The sequence below is a fragment of the Glarea lozoyensis genome (assembly GCF_000409485.1).
Source record: "Glarea lozoyensis ATCC 20868 chromosome Unknown GLAREA17, whole genome shotgun sequence".
NCBI lineage: Eukaryota > Fungi > Ascomycota > Leotiomycetes > Helotiales > Helotiaceae > Glarea > Glarea lozoyensis.
Window position 1 is genome coordinate 512881 of NW_007360991.1, and position 26627 is coordinate 539507.

The following is a 26627-nucleotide window of genomic DNA, read 5'->3' on the forward strand; positions in this document are numbered from 1 at the left end:
TTAAGAGACAAATACATAAAAGCCTGTCATGTATGTCCCGAAAAAATTTCCGCCTAGCTGGCAAAGAACACTACCTAGCTAAGTGCTAAACATAGTTTCTTAGGCAAGGTATGTCAATGGGATTTTGTTGAGCAGACCAGGTTCGTTTAATTATTTTCTCTCGTAACGGTTAGAGAATGACTCTCGTTCAAAGCTGCCCAAGTCGGGGGGACTTATAGGATTATAAGACATGGTTTACTTAACGCTTGTGTGAGATTTTTTATTATTCCTCTTAAGAAACGTTGAGGCTTATGTGAAAACAACAACTCAGACCTCGAAGGGTGATGTTTAGAATTTGTGTCTGGTATCTGGATTATTGGAATTGTTCTTTGTTGCTTTGTGCATTATTGGGCTCTCGGAATTTTCAGAGAAGCAGGTCTATAGATCGAAAAGAAAGGTCCGAGGTACGGAAATATGATAGTATGCATTTCTCGTTAATGAAATGTTTTAACTCTGGTCGTAACTAAGAATATCTGATTGTCGAAATATAGAGTTTCAAAGTATTGGCTGTGATCCCGTCTCCTGATGCTGATGATAATTTCAAAGCAGATGTGGAGAAAGAAGGACAAAAAGAAGAAATGTACGAGACTACTGATATTGCTGATTCCATACTTCCATAACGTACTCACTGAATGAAAAGCAATATATCCAAGATTGGTTAGTATGAACATTGGCTCAAATCTTGCAAACCTTGGACCACTTGCTGTCGTGATTTCCCATCCAGACACTAGCATATCCTAAACCTTTGTCTTTTTGGTCGAGGTCTGTCAAGGATCCTTCCCTGCATAATGCCGTGCAGATAGGAATCGCCGATCATCTCAAAATATGTGTCATGACTTCGAAGGATAAAGGGACAGGATCCGCCTCTGAGAACGCAGACTTGGTCTCCAATTTTACTACCCATAGCTCCAAACCCCATGTACCCTTTAGAGGTAGTAAAAAATACTCTCCCTTGAATCGTGTTCACAAGCTCCGCGAAGAAAGGATGAGTGTCTTTTTCTACTGCGCTCCGCCATAACAATTGGGAGAATATGTCGCTTTCGAATTTTTGCCCAACATCCGGCTCCAAGACAGTAATCTCGTTGATGTTTGTACGATCAAATATAATACCGCGCTCGCGTAATCGGATTATGTCGAGTAGACCCTCAAAGTGACGCGCGAATGTGGGTTGGGCAGGCTTGAAGTAGGCAGTATTGCCAATAAGGGTACGCCACAGCGCTTCAAAGATCGATTGCCCATCTGTAGGAGAAACACTCTCGCGGTACCTAATGCTGGCAAGTGATGCGAGTCCCGGATCAACTTGACGAGTGGGCGCTACCCCTAGTTGACTACACAAGTGGAGTATAATCTGCTTGATAGCGGGTAAGGGAGTCTCGCATGATAGAGTTCCTGTAGCAAAGGCTATGGAATCTATGCTGAGACCATCGGTATACATAGAGTTGTGGTTGAATGTAATAATGCCTGGCCATGGCAGTAGATTATGGAGTCTGTAGTGTGAACATGCAGTCAAAAAGGTACTGGGTGCTCCTTCCATCCGCGCAGACCAGTCCGGGACCCATGATGGCAGGTCCTCTACACCCTTTGAGGTCAAGGGCTGTCCACAACAAATGTCCAGACGCTGTTGACTTTCAATGATGTACCTAGCAGCGTCTTGGTATACTTGTTGCTCGCTCTTAGTGTAGTCCACTCGAAGCAATTCTGCGAGAGCCGATAACTCTTTGATCCCGTCCCGCCTCAGTCCCAGGATTGCATAGATCTTATCCCGTGGATTAGTAGACTTCAAAACTTGAACAAACACAAGGTATAAAGGCAATGGAAACCCTCCGCGTTGCTTATACATTGATCTGATCTGGTCGATGCCTGAAACTTTGGTTAGCGTGTCGGTATCAGGCGCATTTTGGAGTAGAGATGTCGTTGCATTGATGAAAGAAGCGGCCCAGTTGAAGAGCTTCCAGTCGACCTGTTGCTTCCCACATACAACAGTAGCACGTGTCGATACCACAATCTCTTGCAGAATCCAAGTTCGCTCAAAATAAGTCGAAGCAAATAGTTTGTAAAGCGACTTCCATAGGAGCTCGTTTTGCAGCATTAGAGATGGTTCTTCAGCAATACTGGGCCGCAATCGCAACGGTGGCCTACTGTCACCAGCTTGTAGTCTGGCAACCTCTCTTATTTGCCAATTTTTCGCGAGCTCCGGAATCATCTTGAAGGCGTCCTTCACGTAGGGAAATTCTTCTCCTATCCATATGAGTACCCTATCCGCTTGTGCGTATACATCCCGCATTATGGAAACTTGCTGGTTGCGCTCTGGTATATTTTCCTGGTCGATACAAATGGCATCAATCCACATCCACCGCGGTTCATCTGACAGCCGCAAATGCTTTAGAGCTGCTGCCAGATTGATCTTGACTTGGAGTTCCTGCCCATCACATATAACGGACTTGTCGCACATCTCAGCTCCCCATTCGTACGACAAAGCTTCGTACTTGGGACGATCTCGCAGCCTCACTTGGAAAATGCTCAGCTGGATCCATTCGGTCTGGTCTTTTGCTGGGTCTATTTTGACTACTCTAATGGAATCTCTGAAGCCTAAGGTTAAGTGTCGGTATAAACCCATGCCGGCAGCGAGGAAGTCTCTGGTGAAGAGAGAAATGAATGCACGACGCGACTTCAAATATTGGAGTTAAAACTTCGCTGCATAGAAGGCTGCGCAGGTGAAGCTGCGGATGATCATTCTGGCCAATAACGAGCTGAAGCACAAGTCAATATGAACATGCGAACTATCAGAAACCCACATAATAAATTATATAGTAACCTTATATAATATGGCGTATAATTCTCGTGCAATTCAGATGTTTCATGAAAAAAAGAATTACTATGTTGTTCTCTCAACCACGGAGTTGACAGTTCTCTCCGTTCTGGCGATGATGACACTTTCTAGAAAAGCGGGGCCGCAAAAGGCGGGGCGCTTGCAGCCTTGAGTTCGTCCAAGCTTCACTGGCGGCAGCTGGCGCTGGCCTTATCCAGTCAGCAGCCCATAACAACAATTTGGTCGTCTGCGCAGACACATGCTTTTGTGCTTCAGTCCAGTGTTCCAATGTCATGATGGGCGGCTTGGTGGGCTTTCTATTTTTCTATGTTCTAGGAGGCATCACCTTTATCCCACTTCTACTTGTCGCTGTGCTCATTGACGGCTACTTCCGCTTCCCAGTTGTTCGAGAGCATACCGCCTCGCGAGACTCACCAGATTCCACGATCCTACGGCCCGGAGATGATCTTGATGCAATCAAAAATGCCCAGAAGGCTTTGGGTGACAAATTCCACGCCCGCGATGAGCACGACGGTGATGTCGCTGCGGGATACTTTGCCGTTTGCAGAGAGTATATTCCCGGGGGTGCTGGGGGGAAACCACCGGAGAGGACAACACCTCTGGGCAGCACAACAGTAGCGGCCCAGAGTCCAAGTGTTTATCAGAGCATGTACAGGAGCATATTTGATAGGAAGCAGAATAACAGTCCGTTGGACAACAAAAGTGCCGGACGGCCTCAGAAGAAGGGTGGTAACGTGTTTTATGTCGTATTAAGGTGGGAATATATGCTCTACGGAGTTTCTATTATGAAGCCAAAAACTAAAACATCTGCAGGCATGGTCACCTAATCCTTTTCGACGATGACGAGCAGCTCGAAGTACGACATGTGGTTTCTCTAGCCCATCACGACGTAAGCATTTATTCGGGTGGGGACGAAACACCAGAGGGAGAGCTCTTTATAAAAAGGAACGCTGTCTGTCTCTCCCGAAAATCAGATGCTGGAGAGCTTACGCCAGACGGGAAGGCATCGAAACCATTCTACCTATTTTCCGAGAATTGTTCGGAGAAGGAGGACTTCTATTTTAGCCTACTACGGAACCAGGAGCAGAGATTAGAGGCGAAGAACAATCCACCAAAGCCACTACAATTTGATGTGAAGGATATAATTAAGCTGGTCCAAAGATTACACTCATCCGAGGAGCATCTTCAAACACGATGGCTGAACGCTATTATTGGCCGATTGTTTCTGGCACTTTACAAAACTTCGGAGGTTGAGAATTTCATCCGGGCAAAGATTACTAAAAAGATTTCTAGAGTCAAGACTCCTTCCTTTTTATCTAAAATTGCGTTGCGAACTATTGATCTCGGTGAAGCCGCGCCCGTCATAACAAATCCTCGATTGAAAGAATTGACTGTGGATGGAGAATTGGTGGTGGAAGCGGATTGTAAATATTCTGGAAACTTCAAGCTCGAAGTAGCGGCGACAGCACGAATTGAGCTGGGATCTCGCTTTAAGGCACGGGAAGTCAACCTCATTTTGGCTGTTCTCCTGAAGAGAATGGAAGGCCATGTTATGTTGAGGATAAAACCCCCACCATCAAATCGATTCTGGATTACGTTCGAGACAATGCCGAAAATCGACATGACCATCGAACCTATCGTCAGCTCGAGACAGATAACTTATACTTTAATTTTGCGCCAAATTGAGAACCGTATCAAAGAGGTCATTGCAGAAAGCTTGGTTTTCCCCAACTGGGATGACTCCCCATTCTACGATACGGAGGGAAAGCTGTGGAGAGGGGGCATATGGGCTGATGATAGAGTTGCGGTGGCTAATGAAGACTCGGAGGATATCGCAGCGGAGCATGGCGATGTAGAAACGGTAGAAACTTTGGAAGGCATGAACGATGAATCAATCATGGCGTTGCCACAAATGGAGAAGAGTGCGAGCATGCCACCCGCAGTTGATTCTTCTACGAATGGCGTCCAACAACGAAAGGGGATAAAGTCACCTGCAAGTCTCTCGAATATCTGGAACAACGCCTCTTCGAGTAGCGTTGAGACCCAATCTGTGCCCGAAAAGCCAAGAGCACTTCGATCCGGGTCGTTTGTCAACGCGTCGTCGCCTGTTGCCATTACAGATACCACCAATGCAGACGCTTTTATTCCATCTACACCACCCGAAAAGAGCCATGCCGCAGCAGCCATGGCAGCCATATCAGCGGCAAACTCTCCAATATCGACTCCAATTGGATCTCCTCTACACAATTCTCGAATGGAAAAACCGGGAAGCCGGTCTTCGAACTCTTCAAATGAGTTTCTACGATCCGATGCGGAGAGCCAGAATGGATCAACGCCGCAAGCATCTGCGTCAGTCTCAGATACCCAGTTTACACATGATGGTCCGCGTCCTTCAAGTCCTAGTAATGCATCTCTCAAGTCGGAAGCGCCATCTTCTAAATCACTTGGATCTTTTTCGTGGGATCGTAACAGTAGGCGCGAAGATAGTTCTGGTTCCTCGGTGAAATCCAATGAGGGCAAACGTATCAGTCTAGCAGCCGTAGCTGGCGCAGCCGCGCAGGCCAAAACCTGGGGCTGGAATGCCCTGAAAAGGAACGGCGATCAAAAACCTGATGTTCACACTGATGAGCCTGATCGTCCAAGAGTCATGGGGAGAGGACAACCACTCCCACCACCTGGTGTTCCACTACCACGGCCTGACAAGAAGACCAAAACGGCCCCAATTGCTGTTCCAAAGCGCAAGCCAATGCCACCACCGGCGCCAGAGAAACAGAAAGAAAACACTGGCACAAACAACACTCGAAGTCCTCAGCGCCACGCAGTTCCACCACCGCCGTTACCTAAAAGGAGGAGTATTGCTGAAGGCAAGCAGGATCATCATACAGATGATGGCCTGCTTGTTGTTTCAGCACCAATGACAGACTCAGAACCAACAACACCTATCAACGAGAGCCCGCCATCATATATGCCGCCATGGGTTGAGGATGCCGAGGAGTTGGGAGAGGTGCCAAAGACGGAGCCAACGATTGAGCCTCCGAAGTCATCACCCAAGTCGCCTCCTCGTTTACCCAAAAGAAGGACCCCACACCGCGTACTCTCTAGCAGTCCCGAAGAGGATGGCCACAATCTCCCATCATGGATGGCGGCACAGGAAGAAGAAGCAAGAGCGAAGAACACTTTTATTGAGGACGAAGGTGATGTTTATGAGCGATGATATCCCAGAATTGGACCACGAGGACGGAAGCCTGGCGAGCATGTATACATATCACGGAGTCGCATGGTTGATGAAAGTATTTTGGCGTTGGGGTTAGGTACATAGAAACCAATATTGGAAAATGACCTTGGTTTAGAGTGCATTGGGTTGCATGATGGCTTTGGCCTAGAAACACTGTATAGTGTTTGGGTATCTGTTTAGTATAGTATGATTTTGGAATAGAAATATTCTTAAACAGGAACTTTTCTACATCTTTGTTACATGATTTTCCTCGGATTAGGCAGCACCGAATGTTGCCTGACTATCCAAATAACAACTTGCTCCTCAATTAAGAGTGTAACCTCTTGGAACTGGGCTGTGTTGAAAATTCAAGGCAGCCTGGAAAGCTGATGGAAAGCTCATACTCCGTTATTTCAAAGCTCACTTTCGTTGATTCATCAAAGCAGCCCATTCACAGTCACCTATACAACACAGAAAGTAACGAATAGTTTTACTTTTCAGGAAATTTGGAGCCGCCTCACATTACAATTAATATGGCCATCTTGGAAACACTTTCTTCAATTTTATTATAAATTGTTATAGATCTCCTGCAAGATTTGTATTCAATACTCTCGTAAGGCCGCTCGCGGAGGACAAAATAAATGTCAGTCACCTGCCCAGTAATCTTGGACTAAATAAGTCGACTTCGAATATAGCGTAAGAATCTGATTTACTCAAAATCATGCACGAAATAACGAGATTTCGTCAACTTAATCGAAGAAATACCGTGTTTTGACTGCCACTTATTTTGTCCACCGCGAGGGCCGCTGTGCACGAGCGCCACATTACGCAGCTCCACCAACGAACCACGACGCTCAATCCTTGGCAACCTCGACTTCAGAACATCCAGCAGTTGTTTTTCATACCTCCTCCACATTCATCCTCACGACATTCCTTTCGTACTGCGTGCTCGAGCTCTTTGATTTCCTGCGTACTGGGCACCTTGCCCAAAGATGGCTTTACAATATGCGCCGACCACGAGAAACGTGGATCACACAAAGTCAGTATCTAAGCTCTCATCAGCAACCAAGGAGCAAATAGCTGACGGCATTCTAGGTCCGATGGTGAACTCGCGATCAACATAAGAAAGGCGACGAGTATTGAGGAGACAGCTCCAAAGCGCAAGCATGTGCGCAGCTGTATTGTTTATACTTGGGATCACAAGTCCTCGGGGGCTTTTTGGGCGGGGATGAAGGTGTGAGTATTCTCTTTGGGCGCTGGAATCGCAGACGAGGAGCTACGTGCTCGCAATGCTTCTGGAGCTCTGAGCTGTGCTGGCACATTCTGGGAAGACCGCGGGGCTCCGGTTCGTGATAATACAAGGCTATGGGCACAAGGCTGATAATATATAATCTACAGACAACCTATCCTCGCGGATGAAGTACAGACCTTCAAGGCCTTGATCACCGTCCACAAAGTCCTGCAAGAAGGTCACCCCTCCACCCTCCGCGAAGCAATGTCGAACCGAAATTGGATCGATAGTCTAAACAGAGGAATGTCCGGAGAAGGACTTCGAGGATACGGACCATTGATCAAAGAATATGTAAACTTTCTGCTCGCCAAACTCTCGTTCCATAGCCAACATCCGGATTTTAATGGAACTTTCGAATATGAGGAGTATATCAGTCTGAAGGGAATAAATGATCCTAATGAAGGCTACGAAACCATTTCTGATCTGATGCAGCTTCAAGATCGCATAGAACAATTTCAGAAGTTGATTTTCTCACATTTCAGACCCGGTGGAAACGGAAACAATGAATGTAGGATATCTGCGCTGGTACCATTGGTGCAGGAGAGTTATGGAATTTATAAATTCATCACTAGCATGTTGCGAGCCATGCACACCAGTAAGTGCTCGTGCATTTGGGAAGGTATGGAATGCTGATAAGAAGCAGCAACTGGGGACGACGATGCGCTCGAGCCTTTGCGAGGCAGATACGACGCTCAGCATTACCGCCTTGTAAAATTCTACTATGAATGCTCCAATCTCCGATATCTTACGAGTCTTATCACTGTACCGAAACTCCCACAAGAACCGCCAAACCTGCTTTCCGAAGACGAGACTGCTCCTCGCTTACCCCAAAGACCGAAACAAGAAATCGAGCGACAGATTACTCCACCAGCACCACCGAAAACCGAAGAGCCAGGGGACATTGGGGAGTTCTGGAAAAATGAGCAGGCTCGGCAGAATAGAGAGTATGAAGATCAGCAAAGGGCGCTAGAGCAACGTCAGCAGCAACAGTTGTATGAGCAGCAGCAAGCGGCCCTTCAAGCTCAGCGAGATTTCGAGGAACAACAGCGGCAACTTGCTGAGCAGCAGAGACGGGAACAGGAGGCTCTTCTTGCTCAGCAGTATCAGCAGCAAACTCAGGGTCGTATGCAACAACTCGAGCAGGAGAACTTCGATGCACGTGCTCAGTATGCTCGTGATCAATTGACACTGCAACAGTATGACCAGAAACTCAAGGCGCTGGAGAATGAGCTTGCTCAGCTTCAAAACAGCTACGGTCAACAGATGGGAAGCAAAGACGATCAGATTCGAGCCCTTCAAGAGCAGGTCAACACGTGGCGGACAAAATATGAAGCGCTTGCGAAATTGTACTCACAATTACGACATGAGCACCTGGATCTCCTGCAGAAGTTTAAGGGTGTTCAATTGAAAGCGGCCTCTGCGCAGGAGGCAATTGACAAGCGTGAAAAGTTGGAGCGCGAGATCAAGACCAAGAACCTGGAACTTGCCGACATGATCCGAGAAAGAGACAGAGCTCTTCACGACAAGGATCGCCTTTCTGGTGGAAATCGGGAGGAAGTAGAGAAGCTCAAGCGGGAATTACGCATGGCTCTCGATCGTGCTGACAACTTGGAGAGGAGTAAAGGCAATGAACTTTCCTCCATGCTTTCAAAATATAATCGAGAAATGTCAGATCTCGAGGAGGCTCTTCGAAAGAAATCACGTGCCCTCGAAGAAGTGCACTCCAAGTATAGCGAGGGTGGTTCTGATGCGGAGCGCTTGTTGAGTGAAAAAGAGGCCGAATTAGAAGTGTACAAGCAGAGTTGGGAGGAGTCTCTGCTTAAGCTGAACGAATTGGAAATGTCAAAGGGTGCAACCGACCAAGCTTTAGATGGCGAGATCGATGCCATGCTCCTCTCCAACATTGAAAAGATCAACGACATCATCGACTCGGTTCTACAAAGTGGTGTTCAGCGTGTTGATGATGCTATTTACGAACTGGATTCATCTATGCAGGCCGGAAATCAAAATGCGACGCCTTCATACGTTCTCTCGCAGATTGAGAAGGCTTCCTCATCAGCTACCGAATTTGCTACGGCTTTCAACAATTTTATTGCGGACGGTCCAAACAGTAGCCATGCTGAAATTATCAAAACCGTTAATGTCTTCTCCAGTTCCATGTCAGATGTTCTCAGCAATACCAAGGGTCTCACGAGGCTCGCCACGGACGAGAAGAAGGCGGATCAACTCGTCAATGGAGCACGACAGTCTGCACAAGCTACTGTTAGATTCTTCCGCAACTTGCAGAGCTTCCGCCTCGCGGACCTAGACGAAGAAGCGCGGTTGGAGGTCTCCATCAATAACATGAGTGAAGTGCAGAGAAATCTCCAAAATCTGAACAAGATGGTGGATGTATTCGCACCAAATTCTGGCCTAATCAGTAAGAACAAGGGTGATCTCGGTGATCTTGTCGACAACGAATTGAGTAAAGCTGCAGATGCTATCAGTGCTGCAGCTGCACGTCTCGCTAAACTCAAGTCCAAACCCAAGGATGGATACTCAACTTACGAATTACGAATTCACGACTCAATATTGGATGCTGCGATTGCAGTAACAAACGCCATCGCAAGACTGATCAAGGCAGCAACCGTCTCGCAGGCAGAGATTGTCCAGGCTGGTAAAGGCACAGGTGACAAAACTGCTTTCTACAAGAAAAACAACCGTTGGACTGAAGGACTCATTTCCGCTGCCAAGGCTGTGGCTTCTTCCACCAACACATTAATTGAGACCGCCGACGGCGTTCTATCCGGGCGTAATAGCCCCGAGCAGTTGATCGTTGCATCTAACAACGTGGCGGGCTCAACGGCTCAATTGGTGGCTGCTAGCAGAGTCAAGGCTGGCTTCATGAGCAAATCCCAGGAGTCACTGGAGCAGGCCAGCAAAGCCGTTGGCGCGGCCTGTCGCTCCCTTGTGAGACAGGTTCAGAGTATGATTGAAGATCGTAATGGTGGAGAGGAACAGGTGGATTATGCCAAGATGGGCGCTCATGAGTTCAAGATTCAGGAGATGCAGCAGCAGGTTTGTTCATCCCTTTCCCCCTCTTCAATTTCTCACATGCTAACACATCCCACCAGGTCGAGATTCTACAACTTGAAAATGGATTGGCCGCGGCGAGGAAGAGACTCGGTGAGATGCGTAAGGTTTCTTATCAGGAAGAGTAGAGGTTGGATGATAGCGTGGTGCAGGGAAGCAGGAGCTGAAAAGGGAGACTGCATCGAGGAATCTTTGGTAGCGAATTGGAAGGTTTGTATGTATTAGCGGAAGAGGGGTAATTTTGTAGGGAGGAAGAGCGTTGGTGGTGTTGATAAAATACATGATGTATCTCTGTGATGGTTATGCAAGGGACCGAGTGAGTGCTGCTGCTGATGTATTTCAGAGTTTGATCTAATCCCTAATCGACTTTCAAACTCAACTTTCGTAGCGAGTACAACTTTTCCCGTTAATTCCTCACATGCAAATTGACTTGGAATAATGCATACCACCGTAATCTCAACATCTCCATCCAACCTATCTCATCCCCAAATCCTCGAGCAGATCAATCAAAAGCTCAGACCACAAACGGTCTCAGGTGCATGCATCTGGCGCCGGTGGGCTGCCGGTTTTCGCTAGGGTCAAAAGGGGATGTGCGTGACATCGATCCTTGTCACGCGCGTTAGTGTGGTGGCTCGGCGGGTGGGTGGGGAAAAGCTTTATTGAGACGACAGACAAAGGATTGGATTTTGGATTTTTTGGTTACGGGTGAGATTTTGGGCGGGAGGGATGGTTTCGAGGTGGGTGGTGATGGTAGGTGATGGGGATGGAAGGGTCTAGTGAGGTGGGTTTTCCGCATACTTGTATGCGGAAATAATTGGTTGAAGAGGATATTCACGAGGCGGTCAGTTACACTTTCTTCACTGTCGAGCTGATACCTTTCTGCACATAACCGTACCAAGGCTTCATATCAGGGAATTCTTTGTCCGGCCGTTTTCAGTGGCGTTATGGTCTCGCTTTGTCTCCGACTTCCCACGCTCAATCAGGGGTAAGTATCTACGAATTAAAACGCCCTTGTATTGAAAACCTAGCTGAAAACTCTGGTGTATGGTATGGTATCTACTATGTACAGATGCCCCGGTCTTGCGGGTTTGAATGTTTCCCTCCGAGCTGTGGATGGTCTGAAATGAAAGGAAGATGTCTCGGCAAGGGAGGAATGAGACTAGTGAAAGGGCCCTTTGCTGACGGTATCTAGGCGTGCCGACATTTGTCTCAGATGCCGGGAAGAGACTTGCTTGATACTCGAAGTCGAGGGTTGAGATTGTGAGTCTTGAATTTTAGAGTGGGTTTGGTGTGTATTCTGGCAGCGCTCACAAGTGTTAGTCTTTGATCAACAGAATCTTAGATTATGTATTGTTACCCTCTGGTGATACGTAACCCTCCTGAATTCCACCTCCTGTGAGAAAACCGTTCATCGCCTGTGGATCATCGATATTGAATGAGTCCCAGGGATCGACTTGGGTTTTGCTGAAGTATGATTCGAAATCAAATACACCTTCCCCTGCTGTATACAAGTCATAGTCGTTGTTGGACCATTCAAAGGGCGTACATATAGTATCGGTCATCTCCATTGTTGCATCAATATCTGAGCCAAAGATCTGCGACGCTGCAGCGGTCTCCGAGCTGACATTTGTCTCCGTATTGAAAGCTTCGTTTGGGGTCATCATGCACCTAGAGGATTGTGTGAGCTTCAAGTAAGCACTTAGATGGTAGTTTAAAAACTTACTGGGGAGGGGCAGAAGCAAGGAGTCCTTGCTGCGAGGTAGCGCGCTTCGCAGACGGACTCTCGGACTGTGGAAATGGACCGGCGATTTTGACACTCATACGCGCAGAAATATACCCTTTGAAGGCGCAGTAGAAGATTACGTCTCTCTCTGTCATGAGCGTGTTTACAATCCTATCGGGGAATACTGAAAAGTCTGGCGGCGAGTATTGCTTCAACTCGACAGAGTCGTTATCCTTTTCGACAACCCAATTCATCATGTCCAGGTATTCTTCCACGCTAATTATTCCGATCTTTGGGCAGACAATATCGAGAAATGTTGAGAGTGGTGCATGCGCTTTCCCAACAGCATCTCTCAAACTTGTGAACGATCTCGCAACAATACTCCACTTTGCTTTCCACGGGTCATTATCCCACAGCCGTTTGAGCAAAGTTGAGGAATTTTTCTGTTGGAATTTCGCAAACATTCGAGAGTAGTATGCTACACAAGTTCAGCCTTGTAATGTGTTCAAGAACGTATGAAACGTACCACGAAATGCCATAAACGAATTGACCCCTCTTTTGGGTATTTTTGGTTTCCTTGCAACATACGGGTTTGCTGCGACAAGATGTCTATTTAAGAGACCAGGATTCCGTCGTTGCAAAGTCACTATAGTATTTCGCTGTGCAAGGTCGTATGGACTCGCCATTTGGAGGAGCGCTTCTGATGCCAAATGACTCGACTTATCGAGGAATGCATGCGGCGGGGAATGAAGTATGTTGGCCATGATTTGGATGTTTGCTAGATGTTTTTTCACAAATAGCAAATTTTGATGTTCAAAGAACGAAGATTAGAAACTCAAAGACGATCCAAAAGAGAGTGGAGTCACTGGAATGGGACTAGTCACTAAATTACCGAGCTCGTCGTCTAATCCCGAGGCGTTCCGCCACCTTAGTATTGTGTCCGTTTTCAATTATAATTCTTAGTATTGTCCTTACTTGTGGTTCGAAATAATCAGGATTATTTCGTCGGAAAGCTTATTTTCATAATCAATGTTTCAAAAAAAAATTGTTGATTCCGCTCATCAATCATTTGTATTTAGATTACTACAATGTATTATTCTAAATCCGATATGCAAGTGCGAACCTAAAATATGGGCAGTTTGATGACTGCTGCTGTATCCCGTAACCTTTCCCTTTTAATTTGCACAATAACCGAGAGAGATGCTCAATAGTTACATTTCCGTTGCTGTCATAGGTTTTCCTTTTGCCGTTTTGAAATCCCAGCTCATATACTGGAACCGTACGAAACCCAGACCATGTGAAGTGAGCATAATCATGGCCCGGAGAAGGTACAACGTCAGCGTAGTTGATGTCGCCTTCATCTTCTCCCATAAATTCATTCTGGGTAAAATCCTCAGAGATTGCGTCATACAGCAGACATATCTGCCTAGTCAACTTGTCGCCCACTCGAGGAATCTTCTGCTGTATTGCGATACATCCCTCATAAGAAGAAGCGGAATTTTGCAGCCAATTGAGCCACGGTCCATCCCTGGCGTGTGCTTTGTCTGGTAAGAATTCTGGAACATTTGAGATGGTATTTTCCGAGCTATCGGCTACCACTTCACTACTGGGCGAAATAAAATGTTTCTCTTTGAAGTCGGTGCTTATCGGTTGATCTATCTTTGCGATGGGTTGACATGCTGACTTAAGAATCTTGTCATAACTCCTAGAAATTTCGACGAGACTGTGAAAAGACTCGCTGATCTTGCTGATCTTGAGAAAGAATTCCGTCTTCGAAACCTCGTTGGGAAAGAGTCGAGGATTCTCTCGCAATCTGCGACATTGCTGCATAACGGCATATAGATTTTCGCGAACCAGTCTTTCAGCGCTGTCAAGAGGCGAGTCAAGACTGCGTGTTCCGCTAGCATTTGATATGAGTCTAGATGCGGCCAGCGAGTACGACACAAAATCATAAATTAAAGCTTCGAGGAATTCTGGCCCGCAGTGCACTTTTTCAGTGTTAGAAATTGTTGAACCTAGGCTTCAGGGCTGAACGTACCAGCATCTCCCCCGGGAAAATACAGAACGTGCCTCAACATCTTTCGAGAAAGGGTTTTCTCTTTCCACTTTTTGGCATATAACTCTTCCTGGGCAGAATAAGGTCTGTACTTTTTGTACGTTGATAATGAAAGATTCTGTGAGAATTTCCCGATGGACCCGGTACAGAGTGCGAATTCCTCTGGCCTCATCTGAAGTATCTTTGATCTTAAGCCTGGCAAATCTTCTTTCAGTAGTACACACAGAGCAATTTCCATAACATCTAACTCTTCGCTACTGGGTATGTCATGCTGCATTGTCATCTTGACTTGTGTAGCTTTTTTGAGCCCGTAGAATGATTTAAAGGATGCCATCGCACAAAGCGAGAGACGAAACTAAACAGGCATGAGGGTTTACCACATTAGCTCCCAAGTTTCAAGGTTGTGTGCTCAAAATGAAAAGATGTATTGAAGGTGAGGTCGTGAAAAAATGCGATATTCACCTCGGCTTCGAAGACCTGGCCTTACCCAAGCCCCCTCATATTTCAAGGTTCTTCACTTCGACCTTCGACCAAATTTTCGCACAATACCCTCTCATACTTTTTTATTACAATACTTTTCAACACCAACTGCAATTTCTAACATTGTCCCCGCGATCTTTCTGTTCCTAAACTCCTCGTTCACCCGCTTCTCTCGATCGGCTGAGTCTTCAATATCTTCTCTGTCGACTTGATAACAATGGCTACATCATCTTCGAATCTGCTTTTCGATATCGAGAGCAACTTTAGCTCACCATCTCGGAATAGTATGGCTGAGCAAGACATCCATATGGCTTACCATTTAGAGAGACTTGGTCAAGGAAAGACTGTATATCTCTTTTCACCAGCACAGGTCTCCAGTATGCAAGACTCTGGGAAGGCCATTGAGGACTTCGCAGACGATCTGATGTATGTTACCCTCCCCCTTCGGGAGTTTATTATAGCTAACTTGAATAGGAAACGGCTAAATACACATGTTTTTGTACACCAAAACATGGAAACATTTGTTTATCGCATTGGTCAAGTTCTGGACCAATTCGACTTCTACGAAACTCGAAAGTTGGTCTTGGTTTACGTGGCTGATCCAAACAAACCCCGTCAAGTCATCACAACCCCCCCACCAGCATCTCCAATCATGGGTGCAGCTCTGCAGTCAGCTCCAAATCCTACAATTTCAATGGGAAGCTCATTGCCTTCTGTGGTGAACACAACGCTCGCTCCTCAAGTCAAAAAGATTCCAAAGCCAGCAAACTCCTGGATCCTCTACCGAAAGTCCAAGCATCACCTCGTTGTTGCCCAAAATCCAGGAATGCACACCAGTGAAATCTGTAAGTAACTCGATACAAATCACGATTTCAGATACTAACCTGGCATAGCGACTATCATCGGGAAAATGTGGAAAATCGAAGACCCCAGTGTCAAGGCTTTTTGGCAAGCGGCGGCCGATAACGAAAAGAAGGCGCATGCTCTCCGCAATCCGGGATACAGGATCACACCTCGGAAGTCTTCTGCGATCAAGAGACGCAAGACAAAGAAGACATCAACAGTTCAAGTTTCTGGTCACCTTTCCCCAACTGTCTACTCGGACACTGCCAGACCTCAAGAACAAGTCTACCCACAGCTACAATTCTCGCAGAGTCTGCCATTCTTAGAGGATTCTAGTAACATTGTCCCTCTCAATACCACGTCTGAAGAAATCAACAGCCTCTTCGCAGACCTGGATAAAGACTTCAACTTCCAATTACAGGGTATTGATGGGCAGTTTGATGATCTATTCTTAGATTTCAATGACAATTATGGTGCTAATTAATTCCACCGTCACTTTCTCTCAAATTAGCTTCATACGACAAAAGTGTGTTACTAGCGCTAGGAATCGGAAGCGCCGACGGTTCGACCATGATAGGAAGTCAGCATTTCAGAGATACACTTCACTTCTCGAGATACCCGCTTCATTCAATACGAAGCCACAATGTTCACACACAATTTCAATCCAGCAATCAACTAATACAACACCAGCGTCATCGACGGTTCACACTACCTCAACGCTTCAATGTTTCTGAATCAGATTCGACCTCGCGCCTACTTCAACAACTTTTATGTCGGAAGAGGCCCTGTTCAGATACTCATTCTGGAGATCAACATCACACATTTTCTTTTATTTCCTTTTCTATCAAAAAATGTACATAGCGCAGCAGCTGATTTTGAGTTTGTTCTAACAAAGACATGGAGAAAGCTTCAATGGATATCACAGAGATGTTCACAGGGCGGCATAGATTTGTATAATACAGTTTTCAAAAACGGAGGAAAGGAGGGGAGGATTGAATCATCTGGCTTCTGGTACAGGCAATCAGAGGTTTGAAAACCGATTGAAACGATAAAAGACCAAGACATGAATTCAAAGATTAGATTACACTTCTTCCCAATCTTGCAAAATGTGAAAAATCTACCAAGTACCCATTTCAGGTACAGAAGGCCCAAATTTTCAAATTACATGGCGACTTCATCTTCACATCTCGAACTCCCATACAAACCGAATTTGACGCCCACCTCAAAATCCAGCTTAGCCGCGCGATTCTCCTTTCGAAATTTTCATCCCAGCCTCCTCATTTTTTCCAATTTGCAAAAGTGAATCTGCGCTCGTTTCCCAGTGCATCTTTTCGCGATACTTGTATTGTAGAAATTGAGGTGGCGGGGGAGACAATAGGAGTTTGTCGCCCCACTTTGAATCACCAAATTCGGAGGCTGGTATGAAGGTGAGATGTCGTCGTCGGCCGGGTGATGACTGTGAGTTCGGATGCGATATGTTCCGTCGCTGCGTCGGGGGAGAGTCGATCTGATAACGCTTCTGGCTGCGAAAAATCACGGGATTTGGCGCATCTGCTCTGCTCTTCTGGCTTTGATACTCAAGTGCATATTCTCACATGTCTGCAATTCCAATTTAAAGCTTTAGGTCATCACTGTGATTTGATAATGGCCTGAGACTCAGAACTCGAATTGCTTATGCGCTACTGTATCATGGTTAGTCATGGAAATATCTTCGTTTCCATGGATACCGTTTAGTCACAGGGAACACTTCCCCCCTGGAGTATTGCCCCGATCAATGCAAGACTCTCGTTGTTCCACTTGATGTGAGGAGGGAATTTGTGGCGAGAGGATCCAGGTGTTGTGATTGTTGTGGTTGCTCTTCTGTTGCATCTAGCTCAGTGATAATGGAGGAGCGACCTTGTGGCCCCGAATGAAATCAGAACCCTCCCAAAATATTTTTGGTCTTGATCTTGCCGACCTCTGATGTGTCTATGTCTCTGCAGACCCTCGAAGCGGCGTGCACGCGAGTATCGCTGCTGTGTTCATATCCAGAGGTATCAAAATCGTGAATCGTTATTGCAAAGTGTACATCAGTAAAGTCGATAATCTTTCCAACTCATCCATCAGAACACTTCATTGACCATTTTCCCCCTTCCAATCAGTGCTCCACATGAACGTGGCGCCTAGAATCTACTATTAGCAGCTTGAAACACAAACGTAACCTTGTCGGTAGACTGCAAGCAACTTACATCGCCACTGTGTGTTCCTCTCCTTCTTTCCTGTCGGCCCTAATGGTCTTTGGCACATGTAGAATGACCTCCCCTGATTTACACCAGGTTTCTTCGTATCCATACTCTTGCAAGGCTCTTCGTGTTCGCATAAGGGAACCGTCCGCTTTCCCAACCCAAGTAGATCCCAGCCTGAATTAAGTGAGATTAGCTCTCATAACGTAGGTATCACGGCACAATCAAAAGATGGAGGGGTCGAATGGGCAAATTGAACTTACGAGCTTTGACAGCCACGGGATCTACCACATCCTTCTGATCAGCAGGATTGAAAGCATTTTCCACGGACAGACCTTCTGTTTTGTCGGCCAACGCAGCACTGTCTGGAATGCTCCGATTTTCGTCTGGTTTTAAAGCAGCTAAATCGTCAAGTACACCCGATTTCTCGACGGGAGCATCGTAGATATCCATCTCGCTATTGAACGAAGTCGAGCTATCATCCTGGTCCTTCAGCACAGCGGCCGGCTGAAGCTTGGGCTTGAAGAAGCCCATCAAGCTGCTCTGCCCTTTGGTGAGTGGAGGTTTGTTTGCCGCTACAGATTTTGAGGTACCGCTTGCTTTGGTACGTTTCTGCGGAGGATCCGTACCGTTGCCGTTGTCTAAGCCGCGTTTTCCATTTTGCTTAACTGGACTTTTTGTTCCGGAGATTCGCCCCGGCGAAGGTCGAGATGTCGCTGGTGTAATCGGAGATTTATTGACTGAGGGTTTGAAGCATGGCTCGCCATTTGGATCGAGATTCTCGGGTTGAGACAATTCTCGAGTAGGTGTTGTTCTGTCCACAGCCAGCGAACTCGCTCCATTGGTGACTGAGCTTTTCTCTGGCAACAGCGCAGGCTTTTTGCTAAACATATCTCGGATGCTCCGACGACGATCAAATTCTGGGATGAGCTTCGCAGATGTTGGCAGTAGATCTTTGATGGTCCAGTCTCGCTGCCTAACTCCGTTTTTGAACATTCCATCACTGAAAATATCCCTGATATCAACCTCCTCTCCATCGATTTCCACCTTGTCTTTGAATATAGCGTATACTGGACAGTGATCGGATCCCATTAGACCTTCTTGGATGTTGGAATCTCGAAACCAGTCGTAACATTTCCAATTGCAAAGCACGTAATCTATGCGAGAGCCGAAGTTTCCTGGTCGAGCATTGATCTTCTGTTCCCAACAAGTGAACATGCCTTTTCGAGTTGGATGGAAACCTCGACAAATATCCCACATGACTGCGCCTTCCTTGTCTTCATCTCTCTCGCCAATGACTTTACCGCCAACAAGCAGTTGGTTCAACATCCGTCGGGCTGGTGTTGACACATACTCTTCACCTGTCATACCATGCTTCTTCAATTGCTCTTCAGCATTGGCCGTGTCCATTTCTTCCCGGATGATATTTAAATCTCCTGTTAAAATGACGTTCTTCCCCATCGCAATGAGATTCCTAACTCGGGAATCCAGAGCATTGAGAAATCCAATTCGGAAATCGTCGCGACTTTCATCACGATTTGCTGGACAATATACTCCGATGACAACCATACCGGGAAACTCAACAATCACGCATCTTCCTTCACAATCAAGGTCCGCAGCACCAAGGCTGAAATCTGATAGTTGGCTGGCAGTTGGGTAGCCGCCAATCTGTTGGTCTTCCGGAAGGTCACGAAAACTTATCGTCGAGTTCGGAGGAGTGAGAATGCCGGTGATGCCTTCCTCTGCTCGAATTGGTGCACATGTCGAGTTTCGAGTATAGATTGCAACTCCAGAATATCCTGTAACTTATCAATGAGCCATTCTCATGAGAGAAATTTGGACAGTACCTTTCAGATGTTTTGGAAGACTTAGATACACATCCCACCCGGGAACGAGAACCATATCATCTCGCAAATCTTTTCGTTGGATCTTCAGCTCTTGCATGACTACAATATCTGCTTCCAAGATATCGAACATTGCCGCAAATGTTCTCGATTGACGCCATGGCTGATACCCGAACGGGTTTCTATTTCACTTTAGTATCATCACATGAGAAGAGAGACGCCAATTGATGAAAACACACCTGATGCCGTTCACTATTATGGATTAGTCGCCATCAGAATTCTCGATAGACACGGACTCACCATTCCAGGTCGTGATCCGTAGACCTTGACGTTGCTCCATTCTGCAACTCCAGTTGCGAGCCAAGCTGGGGGTACCAAACACTCAACAACACATAGCCACCAAGCTCAATCACGAGTAAGATCTATCCAATACAAGTGTGGGGATGTACCCATAAGTCTCCAAACGCGTCGTTCTCTCCTATCGCGTCCCTCAACACGAAACCCACTCGTCGTCATCTCCGGTCACCTGACCAATGCATAACCTTAGCCCCAGCTTCAGCCTCTGCGCCTAAGGCACCAGCCGAGCATCAAACTGACGGGAACATACGACATAGCATCCAACGACAAACCAATCCAGCAATTGAAACCTCCCACATCACGTAACAATGTTCCCGCAACGCCAAATGATCCGTACTAGCCAGCGGTTCGCCGCAAACCTACGTTCGCCCTCCGTGCGCACACCATTCCAACGCCGTTTCGCGAGCCACGGCGAGAGCACCTTGAAGGGCGTCGAGGATAATGCTTTCAACCGGGAGAGAGAAGCTGTGAAGGCTCATGCTGCTGCGACTTCTGGTATGTTGCCCTTACTATTGTGGTTTTGAATGCGCAGGACTGACGTGTTGAAGATCTCTGGCGTAAATTGTCAATTTAGTACGACCCCTCCCCTTCGAGCCCGACGGCATTCGGAAGATAATATGACAGAGGACGGGTTGTTAACGAGCTGTAGCGCGACTGTTCCTTGCCTGATCATTGCAGGTGTAAACGCATATGTTCTCTGGAACGAGCATTGGGACCATTGGGCTCACAAGGGACCTCTTGAGGAGAGAACCGAGTATGATTATCAGAACTTGAGAACTAAGAACTACTTCTGGGGTGATGGCGATAAGGTATGTCTTCTTCTAAATTATTCTCCCCCCAAAATCTCTGCTAGAACTGTACTAATTGATATATAGACCATCTTGTAAGTTTCTCTCACGAACATCACGCCATATTCCCGCGACCTCCGGAGGAAGAAAGAACTCGCTTTGCTAACATCATACAGCTGGAACGACAAAGTCAACTACCACAAGAAGGATGACGAGTAAGCGATTCGTAGGACCATGATTTGGGCGCGGGAAAGATTGTTGGTACGGCTGGATGGGTGCGTGCGAGGGGTTGGGCGGATAGACGGAAGACTGGACTGTACATTTCTCCTTGAGTCGTTGCAATGTTAAAGGTTGAAACGCCTGTGAAGAAATCCGATGGACGTAAATTCAACTTTGAACTCTTTGCAACTACATGCTTGAATATACTGTGGCCAAGCGATTTCGCTCTGCAGATGAGCATAACCAATAGGAGACATAGGACAGAGTCCTTCCTATTACACATTATTGTTTCTAATGTGCCGTACCTGTAGTATTTGAGTCTTATTCCCACGCTATATTTGCATCAAATTGCCTGTTGTGAAAATTACGAAGCAATCTCATCACAGTTCAGGACAAAGACGTTCGATTGATGCACAGTCGGAATCAAGCAATATACAGATTACAAGGACATTACCATGGGTATCATACAACATCGTAAACATAACATCTTCCTTCTATACCATCCCAATCTTCATTTCCCTTTTCAAATCCAGATATTGACTCGCATAATCATTAGCCAGCACCTTGTCCCCCAACGCCATCATCACAGTCGCCTTCTTAGCGACCATCTCACACTGTCCTTTCACATCTCCAACATCAGAGTGCTCACTGAACGCCCTATCGATATACTCCAGAGCATGTGTGAGGTTTTGCTTCCTTTGCACACTACCCGGTTCAGCTTGGCCAGCGAGACCCATGTATGCATCGACAAGGAAAGAGTAGAGTTGCGCGCTCATGGCACAATTTTCACATTCTAGGGCTCGAGGTATGATAGCGATGAGGATCGAAGATGCGGCGTGGAATTCGGAAAGAGATGTTAGGATGTTTGCGATTGCACCCATGGCCATCCAAAGTGCGGGAATGAGTCGGGCTCGCCAGGCTATGCTTGCAGCGCGAACGGCCACAGAGAAGCCTTTCTGTGGACGACCGGCTCTGGATTGTAGTAAGGCTTTGGTGGTGAGAAGTTTGACTCTAAGATGTATGTCGTCTCCTTCCTCTTTCATAGCCGATGCCATCTGCTCTATTTTAGCGAGCGCGCCAGAGAAATCTGTTCTCCGGATTAAATAGTCAATGTGCAGTGTGTTGATTTCAAACCCCAGATCAGAATCTGATCCTCTTCCGCTGAATTGTAGAAGCTGCCGGAGGATTTGGTCCGCACCATCGAGGTTGTTCTTATGAAGGTCTGCCTTGAGTCGCAGAATTCCACGGTATTCCAACCAGTATTGGTTTGCTTTCCATGATCGAAGAGAGTTCTCATCCAAGCTCTCTAGCCTCTTCATACCCTCTTCATGCTGGCCTCTTTCGCTTAGCAGATGCGCAATTCGAAATGTGAACCTCAATGAATCGTCGAACAATGCATATCTCGCATGACAACTAAGAAAGATTTCGCAGTATTGTCTCGAGAGATGTGCAACACCTAATCGACCCCACAACGAAGAGGACATCGCAATTTGCGGTCCCATCATACTCTTCATTCCCTTTTCGACGATTAATTGTGAACTTTTTAAGATGTTCTCAAATGCGGTCGCTACGCTTTCACCACAGGACATTCCGAGTTTCGCCTCGCTTAATAACGAGGAGCTCCAAAGCGTCCACATTCCCGTTTCTTTGGCTTTCGCTCTCAGAAACGAAAGACCTTCACGCTCAGCTCCTATCATGTTTGCTGACTCCGTATTGTAAATCAGCTTGGGGTGCGCCTTTCCGAAATGATATAGCCAGTTTAGAGCAAAATTCAAGCATGCCATATCCTTATTCTCTCTCGCAGTTGAAACTGTCTCTAGCATCGCAGCCACTGCCTCATCGTAGCACCCAAAATCTGATTGTAATACCGCGAGGTTCATTAAGGCATACTGATAAAACAAACGGTCGCGGTTCTGCATTGTGTAATCGAAGTACCGATGAAGACAGTCAAAGGAGGTGGGGTAGTCGCCAGCCCTCCAGGCGTCGAGAAAACTAGAGATTTTAGCAATAGTTCAGGAAGAGTGCAATCGGTGGAGGTACTTGAGGTAGTGTGACAAACTTGGGACCAAAATACTTTTCTCGAGTACACCTTGAAACCCGTCTCTGATCTCGAAGGGCATTCTGTTTCCGAACTCTAGGTCAACTTAGCGCAACTCTCTTAACAGCTAGCAATATTAATAGACTCACTCTGCATCTGCTCTACCTGAAACTCCAACAACTTTTCGACATCATCTGTACTGACATTACCCTCTCCCGCATCATCCACAATATCTAGTCCATAAGCAACACTTTCCAAATTCTCCGTGGCATCGATTCCCCATAATTCTTCTCCTTTCTCCAACGCCTTGTCGCCAGCCCATCTGCCAATTTGTCCATTCCGCCTCATATAATAAGCCTGGGTATCTTGTCTCCATTTCGCAAACGCAATCCATAAAGCAACCGCATCGCCGAATTTTAACCTGTCGAATTCGACTTTGGATCTTCGAATAAAGCTTCCAAATGGTGAGGTTCTCGAGAGAAATATCATGTCCTCAGAAGGAGGCGGTATCCCCATCTCTTGATCATTTTTGTTCTCCTCGTATGTCTTTGCGAGCAGATTCCTCCGATTTGCGAAGAACTCGTGCAGAGCGTCCAAGCTATCTATGCTCCATATCTTCTTGAGGAATTGATCCCAGAGCGTTCGGCCGGGAACGAGAGCTGCGTGTGACTGAAGAAGGGTTTCGAAAGCTTGAAGGTCGAGAATGAATGGCAGCGAATCTAAAGAGCTTGTGCTCTTGTAATGAATCTTTACGGTCGATGGGAGGACCTGGTTGAGTATGAAGGAGAGGATAGGTATTGTCGACGCAGTTGGGACGATTTCTTGGGTATACAGCTCGATTAGGGAGAGAAGTCCAATTTTGGCCGGCGTGAGGAACCGGGTCATGATGGGCAAAATCGTGTGTATTCCTTAATCATCGGCATCTCCATGATGAACGGGGGCGAGCCGGTGAGATGTGCTTTCCGTGCAATGTTGGTAAACAGAACCAAGCAGTTAACCTTGGAAATTTCTATGGTGCAGGAACGACGCGCCGTGATGTCGCGTAGGACCAAGATGCCCCGCATTTCACACGTGCTCTCCCTCGACTCTTCCAACGACGACGACACTCAACGTCCGTAAAAGCTGGGGCATCGACTGCTTTTCGGTCAGAAAACACACGGCCCACTATCTCCTTTTGACAGTTTCCAAGCCGTGCAAACCTCGCTTAGAAGGACAAGAACATCGAATTAGGAGTACAACTCGCCACTAGCAGCCACTCTCGGATTACTATTCCAATCATCTCAAGTAATGCTCGGACTTTCAAGACATGTTCCCAAAGGCCGAAATATTGCGAAATGCAACAAACAGACATCTTGCACACTCCTCTCATCTGATTCTCGTGAGGGAATCGGATATAAATAGCCGGTGTGGAAAATGTTGTATCCCGAGCATCCTAATCTCCGTAACAAACTAAAGCACGTATCCAAACTCCGAAAATGATCGACTTGCAACAAAGTTATTTCTTGTTATAAAAAGGTCTTACTTCCAAGTATGTGTGGCGGTGGCTGTCCATACGGTAGAATATCTCAGACAGTGGATTCGTTCGATATTAACACTGGTTGTGGTTAGGTTGGTTCTTACTCTGGTCCATTTGGAGCGACTACTCTTTGCGAAGGCATTCAACGTTGAGGATAGATCACTTGAAATCAAGTCGGGGTCAAATCGAGATCCTCGAACTCAAGATGTGATTTGAGAAGCAAACACGCATAGGGTCACCAGTGCGTTGCAAGTATGACAAGAATAACCACAAAGTCCGCTCCAAAAGCCAGACTTACTCAAGTTTTGATAGGTAGACACACTCTATTGTCTCGGGCAATAAGAGAAGGTGTGCCTCTTGGGGAGGGAGTCTTGGGAAGTCGCGATTCTAATATTAATACCTTTGAGGGTGTCCTGTCAGCTTTGTAAAGCAGTGGCTGGTTTACTCGATATCCAAATCAGAACAAACGAATGAGCGGTGGAAAAAAACGTAATTTCTGTCAAATCACCAGGAAATAGATCCATTGTTATTAGCTAATACGCATTGGTCTGCAGCATCATTTGCCTAGTAGGATAAAGGCTCCACTGGAACAGTTTTCCTAACCGCTATGATATCCTAGCCTTCTGGCCGTCTTAATAATTGCATTTCTTCAAGACGAGATTATATCGATGCTCATTATTGAAAGCTTGGCCGCAGACCGACGGGACACCAGTCTCCCAACTAACACATTGGCCAGCGACTGTGTCAAAGAATTGGGCGAAAGTGGATAGCTCAACCATGGCTACGCGTTGGTGCTGATTCCGGTTAGAATAGAGTAGACCAGTAAGTGAAATTCAATGCTTACGTCGTTACAAACAAGCGTCTCGGCTCCATTGTTACATCCAGTAACTGCAGTACAACCATGCGGAACGAAAATGGTACCAGGACCACGGCTTTTTGGCATGGTTAGCAAGGGGTACTATCCTCAAGTAGGGTATCACTGACAAACGATTGTAAGCTGTTTGAAACTCGGCGTATGGGGCATACTGCCAACCGCGACCGTTGTCCTTGCAGCAGTGGAGCTCGTCCAACTATAGAGAGTTGATCGTTAGTGTGTCCAAGATCTAAGGGTACATGGCTACCTACTCCGCGATTGGCAAGTTCTGAAGATAGTGCTGCGATAGCGACTGGACCTGCGGTAGCGCTCAAGATGAAGGTCGCGAATGTGAGGATTAATGCAGTGATATGCATTTTGAGATTGAAAAGGTAGTTATTGATGATATGTTCTTTGTAAAACTTTGATGGGTTGGATTGGAAAGAAAGATCAGTTGTGGAGGGAAGAGGACGACTTATAGCAGATCAAAGAGGGGAAACGCTGTCATATAGATACTGACTTGTCGATTGCAGGTTTTTATTTGGGTTGTGAATGGGCTTATGATCTGGAAGGAGATAAGTCGGGAGACTTGTATCAGAAGAATAAAGTCTACAATCTAGCAGCAATGTGGTAAAGGTGAATTCGATTCAACGGATCAAGGCTTGTATGGACTTATGATAACAGTTAACGAGGAACATCCTCCTTCCAATTAACAATTGAAAGTAAAAATCTATCTCATACTTCAAAACTTATGTTAACATGTCTCCGGTCGCGAGGGGTATAAGCAATGACTGAAGTCTGAAGACTGATGACCATATGACATATGCTCAAGAATTCTGGATGTAGTTTATTTTGGTAGGCGATGGTCAAGTTAACCTCTAAAATGCTCTCACTTATCAATAAAGCAGGATTTCACGATAACATTCACAGTAACACCGAACAGATAGTTGATCTCAAGCTACATTAACAGTATCAGTCATTTGGAAATGTTAGCAATTTTCGGCTTTGAATATTACTTCATTACCCCGCTTTGTTGTTTCCCCAAAAGGGTCCTGCCCAGGAGAAACGTATTCACTTCTGTCTCAGCAAACATTAGACGGTCAATACGAGGAGAGTTTAACAGGAAAAGCTAGTGATTGAAAAGTCTCTGGTTATCTTTATACCGAAAAATTGGAGAAGCAAGACGCTGTCCCGTTTAAACCCAGCGTTACAAAGCTCCAAAATCAGACAAGTACAAATATT

General features: G+C 46.3%; 10 protein-coding genes across 10 annotated transcripts; 4 read left to right on the forward strand and 6 right to left on the reverse strand.

Moving 5' to 3' along the window:
• Nucleotides 1–766: 766 nt before the first annotated feature.
• GLAREA_11993 (uncharacterized protein) lies at nucleotides 767–2656 on the reverse strand (the record flags this gene model as incomplete). The annotated part of the gene is made up of 1 exon (XM_008082775.1): nucleotides 767–2656. One exon carries the CDS (start codon nucleotides 2654–2656, stop codon nucleotides 767–769), a length of 1890 nt encoding a protein of 629 aa, XP_008080966.1.
• Nucleotides 2657–3144: 488 nt separating this feature from the next.
• Nucleotides 3145–6083, forward strand: GLAREA_11994 (uncharacterized protein; the record flags this gene model as incomplete). Its single annotated transcript, XM_008082776.1, has 2 exons — nucleotides 3145–3623; nucleotides 3683–6083. 2 exons carry the CDS (start codon nucleotides 3145–3147, stop codon nucleotides 6081–6083), a joined length of 2880 nt encoding a protein of 959 aa, XP_008080967.1.
• Nucleotides 6084–7075: 992 nt separating this feature from the next.
• On the forward strand, nucleotides 7076–10574 carry GLAREA_11995 (I/LWEQ; the record flags this gene model as incomplete). The annotated part of the gene is made up of 5 exons (XM_008082777.1): nucleotides 7076–7122; nucleotides 7179–7319; nucleotides 7482–7969; nucleotides 8018–10431; nucleotides 10488–10574. 5 exons carry the CDS (start codon nucleotides 7076–7078, stop codon nucleotides 10572–10574), a joined length of 3177 nt encoding a protein of 1058 aa, XP_008080968.1.
• Nucleotides 10575–11789: 1215 nt separating this feature from the next.
• Nucleotides 11790–12933, reverse strand: GLAREA_11996 (alpha box protein; the record flags this gene model as incomplete). The annotated part of the gene is made up of 3 exons (XM_008082778.1): nucleotides 11790–12114; nucleotides 12170–12647; nucleotides 12696–12933. The coding sequence occupies 3 exons, from the start codon at nucleotides 12931–12933 to the stop codon at nucleotides 11790–11792; spliced, it is 1041 nt and encodes a 346-aa protein (XP_008080969.1).
• Nucleotides 12934–13267: 334 nt separating this feature from the next.
• GLAREA_11997 (uncharacterized protein) lies at nucleotides 13268–14508 on the reverse strand (the record flags this gene model as incomplete). The annotated part of the gene is made up of 2 exons (XM_008082779.1): nucleotides 13268–14157; nucleotides 14208–14508. The coding sequence occupies 2 exons, from the start codon at nucleotides 14506–14508 to the stop codon at nucleotides 13268–13270; spliced, it is 1191 nt and encodes a 396-aa protein (XP_008080970.1).
• Nucleotides 14509–14922: 414 nt separating this feature from the next.
• Nucleotides 14923–16032, forward strand: GLAREA_11998 (HMG-box; the record flags this gene model as incomplete). Its single annotated transcript, XM_008082780.1, has 3 exons — nucleotides 14923–15131; nucleotides 15180–15550; nucleotides 15599–16032. 3 exons carry the CDS (start codon nucleotides 14923–14925, stop codon nucleotides 16030–16032), a joined length of 1014 nt encoding a protein of 337 aa, XP_008080971.1.
• A 1628-nt stretch (nucleotides 16033–17660) lies between these two features.
• GLAREA_11999 (DNase I-like protein) lies at nucleotides 17661–19954 on the reverse strand (the record flags this gene model as incomplete). The annotated part of the gene is made up of 6 exons (XM_008082781.1): nucleotides 17661–17710; nucleotides 17777–17947; nucleotides 18034–19569; nucleotides 19618–19796; nucleotides 19854–19866; nucleotides 19915–19954. 6 exons carry the CDS (start codon nucleotides 19952–19954, stop codon nucleotides 17661–17663), a joined length of 1989 nt encoding a protein of 662 aa, XP_008080972.1.
• A 325-nt stretch (nucleotides 19955–20279) lies between these two features.
• GLAREA_12000 (Mitochondrial cytochrome c oxidase subunit VIa) lies at nucleotides 20280–20978 on the forward strand (the record flags this gene model as incomplete). Its single annotated transcript, XM_008082782.1, has 5 exons — nucleotides 20280–20466; nucleotides 20520–20544; nucleotides 20621–20780; nucleotides 20847–20854; nucleotides 20936–20978. The coding sequence occupies 5 exons, from the start codon at nucleotides 20280–20282 to the stop codon at nucleotides 20976–20978; spliced, it is 423 nt and encodes a 140-aa protein (XP_008080973.1).
• A 494-nt stretch (nucleotides 20979–21472) lies between these two features.
• GLAREA_12001 (TPR-like protein) lies at nucleotides 21473–23901 on the reverse strand (the record flags this gene model as incomplete). Its single annotated transcript, XM_008082783.1, has 3 exons — nucleotides 21473–22970; nucleotides 23019–23112; nucleotides 23166–23901. 3 exons carry the CDS (start codon nucleotides 23899–23901, stop codon nucleotides 21473–21475), a joined length of 2328 nt encoding a protein of 775 aa, XP_008080974.1.
• A 1263-nt stretch (nucleotides 23902–25164) lies between these two features.
• Nucleotides 25165–25762, reverse strand: GLAREA_12002 (uncharacterized protein; the record flags this gene model as incomplete). Its single annotated transcript, XM_008082784.1, has 4 exons — nucleotides 25165–25326; nucleotides 25377–25464; nucleotides 25517–25602; nucleotides 25658–25762. 4 exons carry the CDS (start codon nucleotides 25760–25762, stop codon nucleotides 25165–25167), a joined length of 441 nt encoding a protein of 146 aa, XP_008080975.1.
• Between the last annotated feature and the right edge of the window lie 865 nt (nucleotides 25763–26627).